Genomic DNA, 23,195 nt, shown 5'->3' with positions numbered 1-23,195 from the left:
TCAGACGACGACGACGACAACAACAACCAAAAAAAAAAAAAAAGCAGAGGTGCGATAGATAGATAAAAGATCAAGATGGCTGTGAATATAAACCTCGCGTTGATGTCCTTGGTGTTTCTGGTGGCATTAAATGCCATTGATCATGCCCAGGCCGCAGTTTTTGATGTGACAACACATGGAGCAAAGCCTGGTGGAGATATAACCGCGGTATGTGTTTATATATATGTATACCACTGCAATTCCATTTAAGATCATGCACATTTTGTTGATCAGCATAAATGTTGAAATGCTATACTCATCATAAGTATTGATCTGATCATAAGTAGTACTTATGATCTAAAAAGAAGAATTAAGGCTGAATTAGTTTATTCTCTTTTCGTTTTCGGTTTCTGTAATGATCATCAGGCTTTGACCAGTGCTTGGAAAGATGCATGCGCAGCAGGTGGTAATAACCAAGTTGTCGTTCCAAAAGGGACATTCCAATTAGGTGAAGTGAGTTTAGAAGGACCTTGCAAGGGACCTATTGAATTCCAGAATCATGGCACCATCCAGGCTCCAGCAGACCCCAGTAAATTCAAGGATTTCTGGATCCAAATCATTCATGTTGATGGGTTCACTCTGTCAGGGGGTGGAACTTTCGATGGTCAAGGACAACTAGCTTGGAAATCAAATAACTGTGCCAATGACGCCAACTGCGGAGTATTTGCCGCTGTAAGAATTGTTCGGCATGCATGCTATAGATTTTCCACCACTCTCTATATATATATATATGACATTAATCACTTACTATTATTTATTAATATGTGGTTCTTATTGTTTAAAAAATGAACGCATGCAGAATTTGAAGTTCAGCTTCCTCACAAATGCAGTAGTCAAGGACATAACATCACTAAACAGCAAATATTTCCACATAATCTTGTTGGAATGCAAACACATGCAGTTAGAACAACTAACCATCACTGCACCTGCAGACAGCGCCAACACCGATGGAATCCACATTGGACGTTCAACTCTTATTACAATTACCGATATAAAGATTGGAACTGGTGATGATTGTATCTCCATTGGTGATGGAAGCCAAGGCATTACTATCACAAAAGTAACATGCGGACCTGGACATGGCATCAGCATTGGAAGCCTTGGAAAATACAAGGACGAGGAACCAGTGACTGGAATCACAGTGACCGATTGCACCATTACGGATGCCACAAATGGTGTGAGGATCAAGACATGGCCTGCTAGCCCTAGTCCTGGTACTGCAACCGGTCTGCATTTCGAGAATATTGACATGACTAACGTGGACAATTGTCTCCTCGTAGATCAAGGATACTGCCCACATGGTATATGCAAAGCTCAGGTAAGAATATCACGTGCAATTTTATGTTATCAGCTTCAATCGACTTCAATGTGCAAGAAAAAACTAAAGAAACTATGATTTTTTTTCCTTCTCTTCTGGGATCGATCTTCCTGGTTCTAGATTCCCTCTACGATCAAGATCAGCGACGTTAGCTTCAAGAACATTCGAGGAACTAGTAGTAGTGTAGAGGCTGTCAAGATATCTTGTAGCAAGAGCGTACCATGCGAGAAAGTGCATCTTGAGAACATCGACATTAAATTCACAGGGTCTGGAGAGTATAAAGCAATATGTGAGAATGTCAAACCCACATTTGCTGGAATTCAGAACCCTCCTGCTTGTACGGGGTCATCTGCAGAATGAGCGGGGGCAACAGAACAGCGTAAACAGAGTGCTCCTCAAAACTAAATGAGTAATATTAATCCTCAATCGAGGAGGATTCTCGTGACCATCATGTCCATGCTTCACTTTAAAGTAATGCATGCAGTCGGCAACTAGCAAAAATAAGATTTTGTAGAGTCCGCGTCCATTTCATGTAATCTGTTCCACCTAAGTACTTTACCATTGGTTGTAACCCATGTTTGGATAAATTTAGATATATTTATGAAAAATTATAAAATTATTGGAACCCACCTTAAATATCTACATATACTGACAATATTTTCTCCCCACAGTGTGCTGAACCTGCAAAAAAAAAAAAAGAAGAGAGTTTTCTACACTTCATCATGGCACAAGGATTAAGGAACAAATGTCATAATTTGAGTTTGAGTTGTTGGGTCCAGCAACACATGTCAATGAGTAATGCACTTGAAATGCACTATCCAAAAGATGTCATTTGTCAGCTCATGTTTGGGGAGCCATAAAGTCCATTTTGGTAGTTGTTGGTGCTATTTACGTGAGGCCCAGTCAAAGAGATCAGGTTGAATTGCACTCGTTTGTTTGTTTGGGCGTCCAAAGCAGCTTAAAAGTAAAGTGCACTTAGCTGAATTTGGCATCCGAACGAGCCCCTAAGTTTATGGTCAGGGCCATTATTTTATATTGTTGGTCCCTGAACAAGGAAGAAAAACCTACTATATATAGAAAGCTCTGATATATATACTGAAGAGATTGCATGTGTAATGATATTGTCAACTAATTTAGGCTAACTTTATGTTGGTTCCTGGCGGCCTGCAGTTCAACTATACGGGAAAGTCATAGTTTATAAAGTCTTTAAATTGGCTGAAGATTGATAATTTGACCGTACGTTTGAATGGTTGTCGATAAGCCAACCTAATATTAGCTAGGTTTTTTAAGTTCTTGTGGCGTTGAGCATTATCCTGATCTATTGCACTGTTAGATATATGTAAATGAAACCCCCTATCGATCGTTTGGAAACTCATATCTCCCTCCTAACAATTCAAGCTAAAAGAAGCTAAGACTAGACTTTTACCAAAGAAAGTAAGGGGAAAAAATCCAAACATGGTTTCAAAAAATAATCGTCTCATGGCCAGAGCAACATGCCTCCTAATATTCTTGTTTTCAGTTATCAGAATAGCCCATGGTGCAGATTTCAACATAAAAACTTTGGAGCAAAGGCTGATGGCAAGTCAGATGATACCAGGTAAAAAAAGTTACATGCCTGTAACTTGATTGTTCTTCATGTCATTTGGATTTCAAAGATATATCTTAACGTGACATATATAAAAATGTCTCTCTCTTAATTCTCTTCTTTAATTTAATTTCTCGGATTAATGGTGGTCTTTGATTTGGCAATGAGTAATGCTTGGAAGGCGGCATGCGTGTCGATCGATCCTAGGACTGTTTTGATACCAAACGGGAACTACATGGTTGGTCCATTAACGTTCCAAGGTCCCTGCTAGGCACCAACGAGTGTTCAGGTTCAAGGAAACATTCTTGCTCCAACAGACCTCAACATTTTCAAGTCCCAAAATGGCTGGATGGTTTTCCAAAACATTGACAGATTGATGGTCTCAGGAACAGGAACTTTCGATGGCCAAGGATCACTTGCTTGGTCCCAAAATAACTGTGCAAAAACTGGTACATGCAATTCACTGCCCATTGTACGTACCATCTCACATGCATATGTGTGTGTGTGTGTGTGTGTGTGTGTGTGTGTGTGTGTGTGTGTGTGTTTGTTAACATTGGTTCTTTTTAATTTATTATTATCATCGATATAGCAATCGATCATGAGTATAATAAGCCTAAATATTACAATTCTTTGGTTTTATGCACAGAATTTGGGATTCACTTTGATCACCAACTCGAAGATTCAGGACATAAGTTCGCTGAACAGCAAGTTGTTTCACATGAACATTTTGAACTGCAAGAACGTGACCCTTCAACATATTATAATCAGAGCGCCACAGGAAAGCCTAAACACTGATGGAATTCATATTGGTCGCTCATTCGGGATCAATATTACTAGTTCAGACATCAAATAGGAGATGACTGTGTCTCTCTTGACGATGGAAGCCAACAAATTAACATTGAGAATGTGACATGTGGACTTGGACATGGCATTAGTGTTGGAAGTTTAGGAGAGTATCATGACGAACAACCTGTTATGGGAGTTACAGTGACGAACTGTACCCTCACCAGCACAATGTTCAGTGTTAGGGTCAAAACATGGCCAAATTCTCCTAGCGGCGTTGCTTCATATTTGGTTTTTAAGGATATTGTGATGAATAATGTCAGCACTCGTCTTCTTATAGACCAAGAGTATTGCCCTTATGCTCAATGCAATGCAGAGGTACTACGTACTTAATTACTTAGAAAACAATTATTTCTGAAACTAATTAATAATATTTAAGATTAGTACTTATATAATTTGGTATTTGTGATTAATGACTTTGTTAATTTGCATGCATGCATATAAAATAGGTTCCATCACGTGTCAAGATTAGCAATGTTGGCTTCAAGAACATTTGGGGAAGATTCGCAACTAAGCAGGCTGTGAAGATTATATGTAGCAGAAGCATTCCTTGCCAGAATGTGCAGATAAGCGACATTAGCTTGCAATACAATGGAAAAGATGGCCCTATTACCTCCGTGTGCAAGAACGTGAAGCCTTCAGCTTTTGGAAAACTGAACCCTCTTGCTTGTGCTAATTATAATTAATTAACCTTCCTTTTGAATATTATGCTTAAATGTTAAATGCACGCATGCAAAATCTCAAAAAATATGTGTGCGTGGAATATTAATTAAGTTCATTTGATCATAGCTAGGTTGGTTTAGAAAACTCATGTACTTATACGTTGCAGCCCTGCCCGTCTTCATGCTTGCTGGCATGCATGCGTGATGAGCTGAGTGGTGAACCAGTATAATTTAAATAAATTATATTAAGATGTTAATATATATATATATATATATGTCTGAACCTTTAGTTTTCATATTTACAATTTATGTTATATTTCCAGAAAAAAATAATGACATAGAGTGATGTCGTGGCACTAGGTTTTATTTCTCTGAACCTTGGGGACTAGTTTTCTGTTTAGTGTTGGGGGCGCCGGCCCTATGCCTCCGCCAGCAGCTGATGGGCAGGTGGGGGAAGCGATCTTGAGAAATTCTAGCCTGCGTGAGACAGCTTCGGATGGGAAGGCTGGTTTGGAGCCAGCACGATGCCGGTTTGTGGAAGTATTGGGGGCTAATCCTCAGCTGTTGCCTAGATGAAATTCCTAGATGGAGAGATGTATTTCGTGTTCTCAAAGGCAGAGGTACAGAGCTCAGCAGAGCCATTTCAGTTTTCTGTAGTCTTGAAGTTTCTGAGGCGAAGGCCGTCGTTGGATGAAATCAGAAGTTTTATACAACATCGTTGGGGTCTGAAAGCTGCGCCAGTGATTGGGCAGTTAAGGAACCCACGTAACGTCCTTGTTCGGCTGGTGATGGAGGATGATTTTATTACAATGATGGCTAGGGGAAACTCTTAAGTGCTGGGGGTTCCGTATAGGGTTTTCCATTAGTCTCCTGATTTCATTGAGGAAGAAGATTCACCATGGGTTCCGGTGTGGCTATCTCTACCTAGTCTTCCACCCAATTTTTTTCAGGAGTCTATCTTACGGAGCATTGGTGATGGTATTGGAAAATTTTTGAAGAGGGATAATGCAATGGCTTGTGTAACACGTCCTGAAGCAGCTCGTATATGTGTGGTGGTTAATGTTGCTGGTTCATTAAGGCACTCGTTTTGGTTGGGTGCCCCCCATGGAGAGTCTAGTCATTTTCAAGAAATCTTTTACGAGTCGGTTCCTAGCTATTGTTGTTCCTATCGTAAATAGGGACATACAGAGGAGAGGTGCAACCAGGGTCAAGTGAGCAACTGGAAGAAGGCTGTTCAGGGAGGAGGAGGTCAATCTAATTCTGCAAAAGTTGCTTGGAAGGAAGTTGTTTCTAATGATAGAAAACTTGTGCAGAATTCTATGCAGGTTGAGAAAGGTGAGAGTTTGAAATCAAGAAGATAGGTGATTCTGGACAAAATTTTAGAACGTCAAACGGAGAAGATTGGAGCTAAAGTCCCTACCATTTTTATCTCTCCGCTGGGTGTAGGTTATGATCATTGTGAAGAGAAATTTCAGGAGTTACAGCAGACGGAACCGGTTCTAGTTTCGGAAAAGCCGGGGATTTATTGTGAGACGCTTCAGCCAGTTTCTGTTATGTGTGGGACACAGGAATTGCTTCTAGATTCAATGAAGACACAGTAGCTGGAGTCTGGGCTCGCTATAGAGAATCAGGCTGATGGTAGTCCAGATGGAAGTATTTGGGAATACGAGTTGGAGCAAGCGGGAGTGTTGGAGATTGTGTTGCCGATTCACTCACCGAATAAGAGTCCAGCGAAATGGAGTGATATGGAGGATGATAATTCTTCAGATTCAGAATCGGAGGCACTGCACAGCTCAAATAATTCTGGGTCGAGAAGTATATTGCGGATGATAGATGAATCTTTAGAGTTTGAACTTGGGGGCATGGCTAGAGATAGTGATTTTCTGCATTTAGGAAGGTTGGAAATGAGGGAATCTGGCCGAGCGGGTTCGGAAGGAGATCAAGATGACGAATTAAATGAACTGGTTGCCAAGGTGTTTGATTCCGATTCAGACATGCATGTTCCTCTAAAAAAGGTAAAGGGGTTGAGAAAAGAGAAATCAGTTGTTGCTTTGGAATGGCGTACACGTTCCAAAAAATTTCTTTAATTTTTTTATGTCTATTTTGATTTGGAATATTAGAGGTATTATTTCGTCGAAATTTCAGCTTCGGCATATTTTAAATAAAAGCCGGCCTTTGGTGGTGGCTGTTTTAGAGCCTTTTTTGAGTGAAAATAAATGTAGTCGTTGGGCGAGATGGATCGGTTTCCCCTCATGTGTGAATAATGCTGAAATGGAGGGCAAGATTTGGTTGTTTTGGGCGGCTGAGGTGGATTTTCAGATGACGGCTTGTTTAGATCAAGCTATTTTTGGTTGGTTTGTGTTTGGTTCAAGGCGTATTTTCTCTTCGTTCGTGTATGCTAGTTGTTTTCGAGAAAAAAGATTGGAGTTATGGGATTATCTCAGGCTACAAGATCCTCAGGGGCAACCTTGGTTCATTGGAGGTGATTTTAATATTATTCGAGTGGATAGTGAAAAGATTAGGGGTCTTTTTAAGGCTCCTCGGGCTAAAGCTGATTTCAACGATTGAATTAATGATTGTGCTTTAATAGAGTCTTCTTCTTGCGGCAATACACTCTCTTGGTGTAATGGTCGGAATGGAGGGCAGCGTATTTGGGCTCGTTTGGATCGTATTTTGGTCAATATGCAGTTTATTAATTTGTTTGAGGGGTCGACTTACAATTATCTTCCTCGGTCATCCTCGGATCATGTGCCTATGTTGTTTCTTTTGTTTAAGAAGAATATTAATATTGTGAAGCCATTTAGATTTTTACGTATGTGGGGATCTCATGAAGGGTTTCTGTCTTTGGTGGAGCAGAGTTGGGGTGAAAATGTGGAGGGATGTGCTATGGTGAGGATTAGTAGAAAATTAAAAAGGTTGAAGCATGAGCTGGTAAAATGGAATAGGGAAGTCTTTGGTCGAGTTGAGGCGGAGATTAATAGAATTGAAAATCATATTCTGTGCCTTGAGGAAGATCTTGTAAGAAATTTTTCAGTGCAGGTGGAAGAAGAGATGCTACAAGTAAAAAAGGCTCATTTACAATGGGTTAATCGGGAGGAGATGTTAGCTTGTCAAAAATCTCGCATCAAGTGGCTGGCTGACGGGGATTCCAATTCTAAGTTTTTTCATGCTGCGATGAGGGTGAAGAAAAAAAATAAAATTGTTGATAAAATGGTGTTGGAGGATGGAAGGTTACTGGAGTCGGCTGAAGCAGTGCATTTGGAGGCTGTCCAGTTTTATCAGGGGCTTTTCACGGGGTCTAATGTCAGTTTTCAAGAACCGGAATTGGCTTTGTTGTCCCCAGTTGTGACCGATGTGGAGAATGATGCCTTGTATAGGGTTTCGTCGGAAGAGGAAGTTTATAGGGCTCTTTGGTCTATTCCTATGGACAGTAGTCCAGGACCGGATGGTTTCTCAACTGCATTTTTTTCTTTGGCTTGGGATATTGTGAAAGCTGATCTTGTAGATATGGCAAAGGAAGTATTTGAAGGTAACCCTTTTTCTAAGTTTTTTGGTGCGACAAATTTGGTGTTGATCCCTAAGGTGGAAGAACCTGTGGGCTTTAGTTAGTTTTGGCCTATCAGTTTGTGTTCGGTGGTTTACAAAATCATGACAAAAATTATGGCTTCACGTCTGGCGCCTATCCTTGATAAAATAATTTCTAAGGAACAGGTAGCGTTCATCCCAGGTCGGAGTATTTTTTATAATATGGCCTTGGCACAAGAATGAATAGGAAGGTGAGAGGAGGTAATGTGATGTTAAAGCTGGATATGGCAAAGGCTTATGATCGTGTGAATTGGAAATTCCTTCTTGAAGTTTTACGTAGATTGGGATTCTCGGATAAGTGGAGGAATATAGTTTTCAACACTATTTCCTCTCCTTTTTATTCTATTATGTTGAATGGCTGTTCGAAAGGTTTTTTCCAGGCATCGAGGGGAGTACGGCAAGGGGATCCTCTCTCACCATATTTGTTTATTTTGTCACAGGAGCTCCTCTTGCGCATGTTGCATCAGAAGTTCAGTCTTGGGCTTGTTAAGCCTTATTATCCAGGGGGAGGTACTCTTATCACTCATTTGCTATATGCGGATGATGTTTTAATTTTTACCAATGGTGGGAGATTATCTATAAGAAGGCTCATGGCAACTCTTCATCATTACGAGAAGATATCTAGACAATTAATTAGTCCAAGTAAGTCTACCATTTTCTTTCCTCCTCATATGTCTTTGGCTAGAAGAAATGATCTCAAAGGAATTTTCGGTTTTGAAGAGGGCTCTTGGCCGTGTGTATATTTGGGTGTTCCGTTATATTTGGGAAGGCTGAAAACATCTTTATTTGATGGTATCTTGGCTAGAATTCAGAAAAAACTTGCAGGGTGGAAGAGTAAGATGTTATCGTTTGGTGGTAAGATTTTGCTTTTACGGCATGTTTTAAATAGCATGCCTATTCATATTTTGTTGGTAGTAAAAGTGCCCAAGGTAGTTTTTGGGATGATTAACAAGATTTTTTCAGATTTCCTTTAGGGATCCTCGCTGGAAAATAAGAAACATAAATGGGTAGCGTGACATAAGATTTGTAAACCAGTGGAAGAGGGTGGTCTTGGCATTAGAGACTTGGTGGAAATGCAGGAATCTCTTTTTATGAAGTTTGATGGAAACTGGTTACGGGGGTATCGCTATGGGCAGATTTTTTTCGGGAAAAATATCTTCGCCGGGACCATGTTTATAATTTAATGAGTATGAATAAAGGGTCACGTTTTTGGAAGGGGATTATGGAGGTGATGCCGAAAATTATTCTTAATTCTAAGTGGTTGATAGGGGCTGGGAATATTAATTTTTGGATGGATAATTGGCTAGGGGAAGGTCCTTTGAAGGACTTGTGTCCGGTTATGGGAAGTGAAAACCTGCAGGTTGTCGACGTGTTGATGAGAGGGGGCCTAAGCTGGATGCCTTACGTAACCTGGTTCCGTTGGATATTATGCAGCTGATTTCCGAAGCTAACGTGAAAATTAGAAATAGGGCAGATGCTATTATATGGAAGAACTCTTGGGACGATAATTTCACAACCAAATCAGCATGGGATATCTGCAGAAAACGTGGGGAATTATGTGAGTGGAGGAGGTGGCTTTGGCTTTCTAAAATTTCAAAAAAAATGTCCTTTCTTTGCTGGAGATTGAAAAGAGGAGTCATGCCGACTGATGATGTAATTCAGCGGTTGGGAATTCCTTTAGCTTCTAAATGTCACTGTTGTATAGAATCAAATTTTGAAACCTTGCAGCATATTATGTATGAGGGTTTGAATGCCCAAATGGTTTGGAAATATTTTGCTAATATTTTTCAAATCAGGTTGCCACAGATGAAAAACTGGAAAGGGATGATGGTTTTTTGGTGGAGGAGAGCCGCAAAAAATAATCAAGCCGGATCCGTGGAGTGATGCCCATTGTTATCTCTTGGTGCCTTTAGAAAGCTAGGTGCTCGGCAAGGATGGAAGGGGCTACGTTTCAAGTAAAGGATATTATTAGACAAGTGAAAATTATGATTAATAATATGTCCAGCAATTTGAAGAATTTTCAGGTTATGAAGCGAAATGATATTTTAGTTATGGAAGGACTACAGGTGCCGATTATTCCTATTAAAAAAAACCAAATGTCCTTTGTTAAATGGGAATTGCCAAAGAAGGGTATGGTGAAATTGAATGTTGATGGTGGGGCTCGTGTGAATCCAGGAGATGCAGGGGGTGGGGGTATTATTTGAGATTTTAATGGGAAATGTATTGCTGGTTTTACGCATCATTACAGGGTTGCTACAAATACGGTGGCTGAATGCGTTGCTTTATTAGATGGGTTGAGGATTTGTAAAAGTTTGAGATTGCACAACGTTTAAGTAGAATCTAATTCTAAGGTTATCTTGAGTTGGCTGGCCTCCGGTATTTGCCGTCTTTGGTTTTTGTGGGATTTTTGGGAAGACATAAGGGCTATTTCCATAGAGATTAATGCTCATTTTAGTCATATTTTTCGTAAAGCTAATATGGTAGCATATTTTTTAGCTAAGAAGGGGACTATGGGGGAGAATATAGATTTTGTTGGGATGGATTTTCAGTATACACGGCTTAGAGGATTGATTCGCCTTGATTGGATGGGGATGGTCTTTATTAGAGAGAAATGATTTTTTGTTAGGAGGTGTTTGTAATAAAGGTATTCCTCCGCCATAAGTGAGTGTTTGTTAATAATATTGGGGTAGGAGCTCCTCTCATACATGGGGCCCTGACTTAAAAAAAAAAAAAAAAAAAAACCTTTAGTTTTCATTTGAACGTACGTACGTAACTAATTTATGACGTCTGAATACTATCTCCTAAAGCTGTACGGACGGTATATGTTATATATGACAATTATCCTTTTTTTTTTGTATGCATGGTGTCCCTTGTTTGTAATGAAATTATAATGTTCGAACACAAAGTAATTAATTATGTTCGCACGTAATTATATATGTCCAAATCTTTAGTTTACATCCAAACATTATAAAGTAGTTAATTCATGCACAAATTAACGTACACATAACATTTGGACATTAAGCATTACACGGGTAGTACTCAATTTTATTTATTTTTAAATGAAATCCAATTCAACATGTTATGGATGTCATGTTTTACAGCATCACACACGTAATCACCTGCAACCAAAGAGAGATAAGACTTTGGGGGTTCGTTGGAATGCCTCCAATATTGTCTAAGTTAGTAAACTAATAGAGATTTTTAATTAGGGAGTAGAAGATTATCCTCGTTATGACACGTGGGTGGTGTGTATATATATATACATATAGAACCCAAGTGTCTTCTGTTTCAGGTGATAATGTCTAACCCATCATTTGAAATTCAAGTTACCCAATAAATTGATAACTACTCTTCGAGATTCTTGGGTAGCTATCATTATATTCCTTCAGTAGGCCAAGTCCTCAACTTAGGATTTATTGAGTTAAGCTTGGGCTTAGGCCCATGATATGGTCTGGCAGCCCCCCCGAAAGGGGAAAGGTTGGATTAAAACCCTTCCACAACACGAGGTGATCATTAGTACATTTTGACATTAATATTTGTCTTAATTTACATAATTCGGACATCAAGTAATTTACATTTGCATTATGTTTCATTTGAACCTTGTTTAGTTTTCGGACAATTTGGTCAATAATCAGCGGTCTTTTCTGGATTGAGACTCGCTTTATATATGTGCAATATTTTTAAAAATAAGCTTGGATGCTCCTTGTTCTTCTTCCTTTAGGGCCTAGAGGCCCCCCGTGGGCCTATGGGATCATCTATTTAGTTCAGACCTCCTGCACCTCAGTTTGCATTCCTGAGCCTTAGGCTCGGGGGGAAAAACCCCCTTAAACGTGCATACATGGATCTTTTTTTTTCTTATGTTTAAATTAAATAAATCTCATTTCTCTCAGTCCTTTTCTTTATTATCTAGATTGAATATAATTTAGATACTTAAAATTCACTGTTCTAGTCTGTTTAATCTTTTTAAATTAAGCATAATTTTACTCTGATAAATGTATTAACCATAAACTTGATTTCATAGAAAATATTTAAAGGTTTTAATTATATTAGCTAGTATTAATTTTACAACTAGATTTTGGTGGTAAATTGTAAAAGTTTAATGTTTTATTGTAAACACTTTAAGCCTATTATATAGAGATAAATATTTGATGGTTTTAAATTAGATATTGATTAGTAGTTTACATTGATTTTTAATATAAGTATTATTAAGGATATTTTATGAACTGCTATTGTTTAAGAGATTTACGATTTCCTACTACATTATATGTTAGTAGTATTAAATTATGATTTCGATTATGTGGATATTGAGGAATTTAGAAAGGATGGTATTTTAGAGTTACGATAATTTTAGGTTTTGAACAATTAAAATAGGTATTTCAGGTGTAAAGATGAGGTATCTGTTCAATTGGAGATTTACCCAAACTACATGATTTTTCTAATGGTACTGATGATTAATATTTCCCTAGCGCTATTGTCAGGATATGCAGGGTGTGACGCCCCCAAATTCCGTTTGGGATCGGACGGACATTTGAAGCGTCGAGACATGCAACACAAGGTTACATGCCCCGTTCATGACATATAAGATGCAATATTCCTAACATGCATCTAACAATATGCAATATTCGCAGCGGATAAATTTTTTCTTTAGCAATACTTTGCACCAAATTGAAAATATCCCAAATGCTTAAAACATACTTCATACATAAAAATCCATTGAACAATTAAGATCACAACACTAGTCCAAAATGGTTATGATCCAAAAAGTAGTAGAGATGCAACTCAATCGTACAAGTAGTAATTTACGTTAATTACTATATCAACATTTATGTCGCACCGTCACTTAGTCAACTGTGTCTAGTTGATCAGCTCCTAATTCTCCTTCAGGTCCTATAACAAAATCTACCATTTGGGGGGAATGGTAGTTGGGACTACCAAAGTGAGATTTGATTACAAATCTCAATAAGTTAACAAAAAACTTCCACACAAGCTAATGATGCATGGATGACAGTAAAAACATAAATGCATAATCAAATTCATAAGTAATTAAAGTATAACTTGGAGTACAACATAGCATAATTGACATAACTTAAATTGAAACATGAACTGAACTTGACTTAACATGAACTTATTCTGAAACTTGACTTAGCATGAACTTGCTTTGAAACTTGAATTAACATGAAAAATACATACTCCACAGTTGTTGTGGCCCCATGTATTCTACGTGTAAATACATACTCCACAGTTGTTGTGGCCCCATGTATTCTACACAAACTTGACTTAACATGAAAAATACATACTCCACAGTTGTTGTGGCCCCATGTATTCTACGTGTAAATACATACTCCACAATTGTTGTGGCCCCATGTATTCTACGGAAACTTATTCTTTAACTGCTTAAATACATACTCCACAGTTGTTGTGGCCCCATGTATTTTACGTGTCACAATTGCTGTGTCTCACGTAGTGTATGTGCCACAATTGCTGTGACCCCATACATAAGTAATCAAGATGAAACGTGACTGGAATACGAAATGACTGAAACCCTGACGTAACATAACGTGACTTGAACATAACTTGAAATACATGACCAACTTGAGATAGAAACATTTCGTAACATGGCATAACATATAATAGACAACATATTTAACATGACATACTTGCAACAGTGAATATTACATGACTTGACATACATTTAATAGATGGCATACTTAGCATGACGTACTTGTAAGGTACAGTAATACATGACAGAATATATTATGTAACAGATAAAAATTGATGACAGAATAAATTCTGTATAATAAACAATTACGTGATAACTTGGCATGGCATGACATATATGATAACACACATACATACACTGTAGTTCCTTTACTTAGCACACATACATAGTAGACTGCTAGTAAGTTAAAAACTAACTTACCTTGATCTCCGCGTTTCTTATAAAACTTTAAGTGCGATCACGAGGAACTGTAATTAGTGATTCTAAAAGTTAGAACTAAATCACTAAAAATTTGAAATATGAAAAATACTAACTTAAAGAGTAAAATTTTCATTTTATTCTCTACATGTGGGAAAATGACCGTTTTACCCATAACTTAAGGATTTTGCATACTAACTCCAAAAGTTTCCAAAATTTACATTTCTTATGTAAATTTTGTCCTAAATTTAAATATTAACTTAGAAAAATTTAAAACAAAACACAACTATGAAGAACACACTATGGCCGAAACATCCATAGGTCATTTCCCTTGATTTTTGTTGCAATTCCTTCCAATTTCAAAACTCATGCTTAAACCAAAATTTTGCAACAAACATCTTCCAATTCTAAGTTCAAAACCATACTTAAAACATCCATTTAGAAAAATCTAATAATTAACACCAAACTGTTTTGTAAAAAGATCCAAGCACTTGAATCACAAGTTTTAACCTTAAATCAAAATATCTCCAAGAATTTCAAAAATCAAATCTTACTTCTAACATATTCATAATATCATCCTAACATCAACCATGCTTTAAATCATCAAACTAAAGTCACCAAAATCACAAAATAACATTTGGAGTTTTTGGTTTTACACTTAGTCCAAAAACAGAAACTTTTTCCTCAACTAGTTTTGATAAATCTCTTGATCTATGACTTATAAATATATGATCTTCAAACCAAACCATCACATGGTTTAAAAAGATGTCCTAAAACACATATAAGCTTCTAATTCAAGATCACATGGTTAGAAATTAACCAAAACATAAATTTAGCCAAGAATATCCACACTTTGGCTTATTTGAATATCTCTTTGTATAAAATTTCATATCTTTGAAACTAACATCAAATATCTTCAAAATAATAATCTAACATGTATATAAGATACTTAGGATCCTCCAATAAAATTATTAAAGTCATTAGAATAGGTTTAGACCACCAAAGAGTTAAACGTTTTCAAAACAGAAACTGTTTTTCTTCTTCTAGTTTCTAAGTTTCTAAATCTAAGAAAATCTTTCATCAAAACCTTTAATCATGCAAAATCCTCAACCAATAGTCACATATACATGTTAACAATATTCCATAAAAATTTTGGACCAATATCTATCCATTAGCTTGGTCAAAAACTCCAAACTATAACATATTCTCCAATTTATCTCCCAGAATGACCTTTCTATAGTTTATACAATATTTGACTGACCAAATGATCTTCAAATGGGGCAAATAAGATATTCATGTAAACTAGACTCAAAAAGGAACAACTTATATGAAGGAGACTTTATGATAAAATACTTACAAAAGCTTCGAAATGGGTGTACAAAAGACCTCCTAAAAGCTGTCCGAGAGAGAGTGTTTGATATTTTTTCAATAGAAAGTGTAAATGAAGATAATTTCGTGGGGAGAGGTGGCTGGAGATACTTATGGATGAGATATGGAAGAGATGAGGCTGGAGTTGAGAGTTGAGTGTAGTTTTCTCCTACCCAAAAAAAATCTATAAATGATTATCTTATAATATTCTATCCAATAATATCTAAAAAAAAATCAACTTAAGATATTTTTATCTAATAATATCTATCAACTCAAAATATTTTTACCCAATAATATTCACGAAAATTACCTCAAGATATTTCTTTTTATCCAATAATATCTATAGTTTTGAACAGATGTTTTGTCCGAAAATATGAAAAAATGTTATTGCGCCATAAGACTTTAAATAACCCTCCGAGTCTAATGGCACAAACCATAATACATTTTGACACTTCTAACTATCTCCAATAATCAAAAATACACTTATGATACCATAGTAAATAATAACACTAACTATATAGTTAGACAAAAACCTATACGATTAATGGATTCGTGAAAACTTATGAGATTTTCACGAGGTTCCTAAAGTTAATAGAAATTTCACAATTGAATTTCTAGCGGGCTGTTACACAGGGGGTGGTATTTCCACCCGACACCCCGCCTCTGGGAGGTGGGGATGGGCCCCCCGAGTGTTGGGGGGCGAGGTGAACATCTTATCTGCCTTGTCCCCTGCCCACTTCAAAAACACTATTGCCCATTGGGCCTAAAAATTATTTTTGGGTCCAAAAATTTTTTTTAGATCCATATAATTAAATCATAAATTAAAATTTATATATATAATAAATTAAAAACTGATAATATAAAAATTATGTTATTAATTTTTAAATTTTTTAGACTTGTTCGTAAAAGTCACAAGAGTGTGAGACTTATTCACAAGATTGTAAATGGCATGGTGATGAGTGCGTAAAATTACACTCTAAATACCCTATTATTGGATAAAAATGCTAAAATGTGAATAGAAATCATAGAAATTAATGTGCATTATTAAATTGAGTTTCTATTTATGTTGTGATACTCTTAAACATTTTTTTAATGTTTAATTTCAGAATTTATAAAAAATTAAGTGAAAGTCTAGTCAAATTCAAAGGAGAAGCTTCATGGGGCTTGAGAACAATTTGGATCAAGAAAAAAAGAATACAAAAGGAAACTACATGAAGTCCAAATCTGAAATTTGCTAGGAGACAGTCTGGATATATTTTAGTATTTTGATCGTAACATTTTACTCACATATTGGATTGATTCTATTCTTGATGCATTAGAAAGTTATCTTAAAGGGTTATAAATTTGTCTCTAATAAGGATGTCCAAATTCAAAATTCTGAATTGCGTACCTGGCTGTCAAGATGAGTCCTAAAATTTAAGAGATTTTTTTATGCGGAAATTATGAAAACATTAGAGTTTCTTTCCTACCCTATATAAATATATCATTAGTACAAAATAAAGGAGGATGAAAGGCACAAGAGACAGATTTGAAGATAGGAGAAAATCACTTCCATGGCCGCCATTTGTTTTATCTTTCTCTGGAGATTTTTGTTCTCCATCATACTTATGGGTAACTTAATTCTCAAGTAGGGTTAAGGATGAACTTGCAGATTAGATGGTATTTTTAATTTATTTATTTGATTTTCAATAACTAAAACTCTTTTGTTTTATCATTCTCAATTCATTGTTGATGTTTTCTTCTTTGACTAATCATAAAATTTATTCTATTTATATATTCAGTTATGCTTTTTCTATTGAATGGATTAGTTTTTTTATTATGTTTAGATCAATTATTTATCTATATTGATTTAGTTCCTTGCTGCAATATCGTTCCCTGAGTATATTGTTGTTGTTGGATTTTCTCAATAGGGATAATAATTTACATATTTTAAAAGTGGTGAATGATTTTTCAAAGGGTTACATTTGGTTTAATTTTGGTTTAAAAATCTATCCATTCCGATTGGAAATTTTAGAAATTGAGTTCCCAATTGAGTTATCCAATGAATTAAAAATAATTAAAATACCGGATTTGTGCAAGGGATTCCCAACGCTCTACTGTTCGTCAAATTTGAGTCCTTCTTCCAGTAGTAACATTGCTTCACTTTAATTATAATTTAAAATTACTCTTTGTTCTCCATTAATCATTGAAATTTTTTTTTTAGTCTTTTTGTTCCTTCTGCTATTCTTTTAATTTGTCTCCATGTGGAATCGACACCCCAAAGCTGTGCTACCATGTTATTCTTTGGGCGTAACCATATGAACACACTAGGCCAACCTTATATAGAATTCCAAAGCCATACAAGAGTCGTACTTCAGCAATATAAGACTTAGTGGGGTGAGGTTGAGCCTACCCGCCCCCGCTTAGAGTATTTCATGCGAGGTGGGGTCTCCCACCCCTGCATGGCTGGTGTGGGGTAGCGGGAGGCGGGTCGCCATTGCCCACCCCTACCTATGCTAAACTTTGCATAAAAAGAAAATGAATTAAGGTTGCTTTATGAAAATGTGCATGATGTGTTTTGAAATGAAAATATAAAAAACAATCTAAGTTATGTGTTTCTGCATTACTCAAATAAATCTGTATGAAAGAGAAAAATGTTTCTTGACATGACTAGTGTAGACATGAGAAATATTTTGACATGTTTCTGAAATGTGAAAAAGAGCAAACATGACATTTGGAAATTTTCTACATGTTATATGAAAATGTTCTGAATCCATTTTGAACATGTGAAAATGATATGAATATGTTCAGCACTTTATATGATATAATATGTATATGAAAAACCTTTGGCATGATTTTCTGATTCTGATTTTGATATTGATATGTTATATGGTTTGTACCAACATCTCTGATATGAGTGTATCCACTTTAGAAACAAAATAGTTTTTCTAATTGTTCTTTCCTGCGTTGAGAATGAATAATGGGAAGTTTCACAATATGATACTGCCTGGTTTGGCCACCAGAGATAGCGCAATTTTACCATGGGAGTTAAACATAGCACATGATATGATACGATAGCACATGATATGATACGATATGATAAGATGAAAATGTTCAGTCATGTTATGCTAAAGAGTCTTTGAATATGAATAGTGAAATGTCTCTTTAATTTTCTGATAATATGATTTTGAGATATGCACATTGAAATGAAATGTTTTGTTTCTGCATTCTGAACTCACTGAAAAGGGTCATGTTTATATATTAGTATATATTCTCCGCTTACTAAATTGTTGACAACTCACCGCTTATCTTCATAATATTTTTGAGATGATTTGGATGATTCAGTAGAGAATCAAGAATAAGAAGTATGGGTAAGGTTATGTGAATATAATTGTTTAAGTACAAACAGAGGACTTTGGGTACCTTGATTTTGGTAGAGTTTTATGCAGTAGTTTTATTTGGTTATTTTGATAGAAATGCTGAAGGTTGATGGTTATTTTGAGACTTCATGGTATCTTAGAGTAAATATATTATAGTTATTGGTTGTAATAATAATTTTTATGGTTTATAGGGAATTTGGAATCTATATATTGTGTTGTTGGGAGATGAGTTTAGGTAACATGAGCTAACTCCCTTGACTTTCGGGAGCGGGGCACCGTTACAACTGGAATATATATATTGACCTAAATGATCAGCAAATACAAAGACAACATAATAAATCAAACGGCTAATATACTATATATATATATGTATATATATATAGAGCTTTATTACCATAATGTGCTGCAGTAATATCCTTTATCATAGAGAAAAAAGTCTTGTATATATAAATTTCATTGATTAATTATATCTATAAGGCTAACTGGTTAACGATCAAGATTTTATTGTACTCGATATATATAAGTTTGTAAGATATCTATCATGTAGAATGAAAGAAAAGGTATATTTATATATATATATATATATGTGTGTGTGTGTGTGCGCGCGCATCATGTGTCTGTGTGGGGAGAATATGCATGCATGGGTATTGAAGGTACTGCATGCATGCAGTATTTTAATTCCCTCCCGTGTGGGTTCCAAATAATTTAAATTAGTTTAGAGAATAAATGTGATCCATCCGGCCGATCCGATTAATTGTACGAACGGTTTATGAATAGATATACACCAAGTGATCCTTAATTAATTTGGGCGTGTACTATTAGCTAGCTAGGTGATATTGGACTATATATACAATAATGCAAGGCTTTGTATGAAATTAGCTTAAATTAAATGTGATTAATATTGCATCATATATATGTTGTGATATATACAAAAATTATTTGTACAATAATTTTTGTATACTCTTTACATACTTAACTAATATGATTGGCCGCATCAAATTTTTTTTAATATAAGATAATCGTTTTGACCAATGTACAAGAAATACGTAAAAATGATTGTTTCTCTAATAATCATTGATAATCGAAGATTCTACACTAATTAGGATACTAATAAGTGTAATTAATTTATATATAATTAATAATTGTTGACCATGCAACAGGCTACTAACTATTAATTAATCTCCCTAGCTAGCTAGCTAGCGATTGGGCATTAGCAATAGATCTAAGATCAGAAAATCATGGGACAAATGCCATTCAGTTGAGTGAGGGCTGGCTTCAAGGATGAAGCCAACCTAAGAATAGATCGAAGTCATTGAATTAGTTGAATAAAGTACTATAAATACCATAAAACTTATTAAAGATGTTCATGAGATTAGGAAACGATCAATTGACAGTTTCAACAAGTTTAGACGGTTTAGATTCAACACCCATGCATTATAAATAGTTGTGTTGACCAAAGGATCTTTTCATCGATCATTTATATCAGACGACGACAACAACAACAACCAAAAAAAAAAAAAAAGCAGAGGTGCGATAGATAGATAAAGAGTTTTGCTATATACAAGCACAGTTGCGCACTAATCTGCGTACTAATACTGATTTATTCATACTTAAAATTTAAATTAACACTGTTTTCAATAAAATTTACTTTTTGACCAATTACATCACATTTGTACACAGATTAGTACACAATTGTACTTGCAACTATATTTTTCCATAGATAAAAGATCAAGATGGCTGTGAATATAATCCTCGCGTTGATGTCCTTGGTGTTTCTGGTGGCATTTAATGCCGTTGATCATGCCCAGGCCGCAGTTTTTGATGTGACAACACATGGAGCAAAGCTTGGTGGAGATATAACTGCGGTATGTGTGTGACAACACATGGAGCAATTCCTTTTAAGATCATGCACATTTTGTTGATCAGCATAAATGTTTAAATGCTATACTCATCATAAGTATTGATTTGATCATCAGTAGTACTTATGATCCAAAAAGAAGAATTAAGACTAAATTAATTTATTCTGTTTTCATTTTCGGTTTCTGTAATGATCATCAGGCTTTGACCAGTGCCTGGAAAGATGCATGCGCAGCAGGTGGTAATAACCAAGTTGTGGTTCCAAAAGGGACATTCAAATTAGGTGAAGTGAGTTTAGAAGGACCTTGCATGGGACCTATTGAATTCCAGAATCATGGCACCATCCAGGCTCCAGCAGACCCCAGTAAATTCAAGGATTTTTGGATCCAAATCATTCATGTTGCTGGGTTCACTCTGTCAGGGGGTGGAACTTTCGATGGGCAAGGACAACTAGCTTGGAAATCAAATAACTGTGCCAATGACGCCAACTGCGGAGTATTTGCCGCTGTAAGAATTGTTCGGCATGCATGCTATAGATTTTCCACCACTCTCTCTCTCTCTCTCTCTATATATATATATATATGACACTAATCACTTACTATTATTTATTAATATGTGGTTCTTAATGTTTAAAAAATGAACGAATGCAGAATTTGAAGTTCAGCTTCCTCACAAATGCATTAGTGAAGGACATAACATCACTAAACAGCAAATATTTCCACATAATCTTGTTGGGCTGCGAACGCATGCAGTTAGAACAACTAACCATCACTGCACCTGCAGATAGCGCCAACACCGATGGAATCCACATTGGACGTTCAACTTTTATTACAATTAGCGAAATAAAGATTGGAACTGGTGATGATTGTATCTCCATTGGTGATGGAAGCCAAGGCATTACTATCACAAAAGTAACATGCGGACCTGGCCATGGCATCAGCATTGGAAGCCTTGGAAAATACAAGGACGAGGAACCTGTGACTGGAATCACAGTCACCGATTGCACCATTACCGATGCCACAAATGGCGTGAGGATAAAGACATGGCCTGCTAGCCCTAGTCCTGGTACTGCAACCGGTCTGCATTTTGAGAATATTGACATGACTAACGTGGACAATTGTCTCCTTGTAGATCAAGGATACTGCACACGCGATATATGCAATGCTCAGGTAAGAATATCACGTGGAATTTTACTTTATCAGCTTCAATTGACTTCAATGTATCAGAAAAAACTAAAGAAACTATGATTTTTTTTTCTTCTCTTCTGGGATCGATCTTCCTGGTTCTAGATTCCCTCTACGATCAAGATCAGCGATGTTAGCTTCAAGAACATTCGAGGAACTAGTAGTAGTGTAGAGGCTGTCAAGATATCTTGTAGCAAGAGCGTACCATGCGAGAAAGTGCATCTTGAGAACATCGACATTAAATTCACAGGGTCTGGAGAGTATAAAGCAATATGTGAGAATGTCAAACCCACATTTGCTGGAATTCAAAACCCTCCTGCTTGTACGGGGTCATCTGCAGAATGAGCGGGGGCAACAGAACAGCTTAAACAGAATGCTCCTCAAAACTAATTGAGTAATATTAATCATCAATCGAGGAGCATTCTCGTGACCATCATGTCCATGCATCGCTTTAAAGTAATGCATGCAGTCGGCAGCTAGCAAAAATATGATTTTTTTACGTTATCAGCTTCAATCGACTTCAATGTGCAAGAAAAAACTAAAGAAACTATAATTTTTTTTTCTTGTCTTTTGGGATCGATCTTCCTGGTTCTAGATTCCCTCTACGATCAAGATCAGCGACGATAGCTTCAAGAACATTCGAGGAACTAGTACTAGTGTGGAGGCTGTCAAGATATCTTGTAGCAAGAGCGTACCATGCGAGAAAGTGCATGTTGGGAACATCGACATTAAATTCACAGGGTCTGGAGAGTATAAAGCAATATGTGAGAATGTCAAACCCACATTTGCTGGAATTTAGAACCCTCCTGCTTGTACGGGGTTATCTGCAGAATGAGCGGGGGCAACAGAACAGCTTAAACAGAATGCTCCTCAAAACTAAATGAGTATTATTAATCCTCAATCGAGGAGCATTCTTGTGACCGTCATGTCCATTCATCGCTTTAAAGTAATGCATGCAGTCGGCAACTAGCAAAAATAAGATTTAGTAGTGTCCCGGTCCATTTCATCTAATCTGTTCCACATGACTACTTTACCATTGGTTGTAACGATGAGTTTAGATATATTTATAAACAATTATAAAATTATTGGGACCCACCTTATATATCTACATATATTGACATTATTGTCTCCCCACAGTGCGCCGAACCCGCAAAAAAGAAAAAAAAGAGAGTTTTCTACACTTCATCATGGCACAAGGATTAAGGAACAAATGTCATAATTTGGGTTTGAGTTATTGGGTCCAACAACACATGTCAATGAGTAATGCACTTGAAATGTACTATCCAAAAGATGTCAATTGTTAGCTCATGTTTTGGGAGCCATAAAGTCCATTTCGGTAGTTGCTGGTGCTATTTACGTGAGGCCCAATCAACGAGATCAGGTTGAATTGCACTCGTTTGTTTGTTTGGGTTTCCAAAGCACCTTAAACGTAAAGTGCACTTAGCTGAATTCGGCATCCAAACGAGCCCCTAAGTTTA

At 36.4% G+C, this 23,195-nt stretch overlaps 2 protein-coding genes and 1 pseudogene across 2 annotated transcripts; all 3 read left to right on the top strand.

The window, feature by feature from the left end:
* On the top strand, positions 1 to 1,986 carry LOC122305449 (exopolygalacturonase-like). The gene is made up of 4 exons (XM_043118001.1): positions 1 to 207; positions 406 to 711; positions 839 to 1,357; positions 1,478 to 1,986. The coding sequence occupies exons 1-4, from the start codon at positions 76 to 78 to the stop codon at positions 1,715 to 1,717; spliced, it is 1,197 nt and encodes a 398-aa protein (XP_042973935.1). The 5' UTR covers positions 1 to 75; the 3' UTR covers positions 1,718 to 1,986.
* Positions 13 to 22,840, top strand: LOC122305450 (exopolygalacturonase-like). Its single transcript, XM_043118002.1, has 5 exons — positions 13 to 62; positions 20,397 to 20,541; positions 20,735 to 21,040; positions 21,184 to 21,702; positions 21,823 to 22,840. The coding sequence occupies exons 2-5, from the start codon at positions 20,410 to 20,412 to the stop codon at positions 22,060 to 22,062; spliced, it is 1,197 nt and encodes a 398-aa protein (XP_042973936.1). The 5' UTR covers positions 13 to 62; positions 20,397 to 20,409; the 3' UTR covers positions 22,063 to 22,840.
* LOC122305451 lies at positions 2,141 to 4,704 on the top strand (annotated as a pseudogene).
* Positions 22,841 to 23,195: the final 355 nt, after the last annotated feature.

This window comes from Carya illinoinensis, chromosome 3 (genome assembly GCF_018687715.1).
Source record: "Carya illinoinensis cultivar Pawnee chromosome 3, C.illinoinensisPawnee_v1, whole genome shotgun sequence".
Classification (NCBI taxonomy): domain Eukaryota; kingdom Viridiplantae; phylum Streptophyta; class Magnoliopsida; order Fagales; family Juglandaceae; genus Carya; species Carya illinoinensis.
This window is presented reverse-complemented; position numbering and strand designations above follow the sequence as displayed.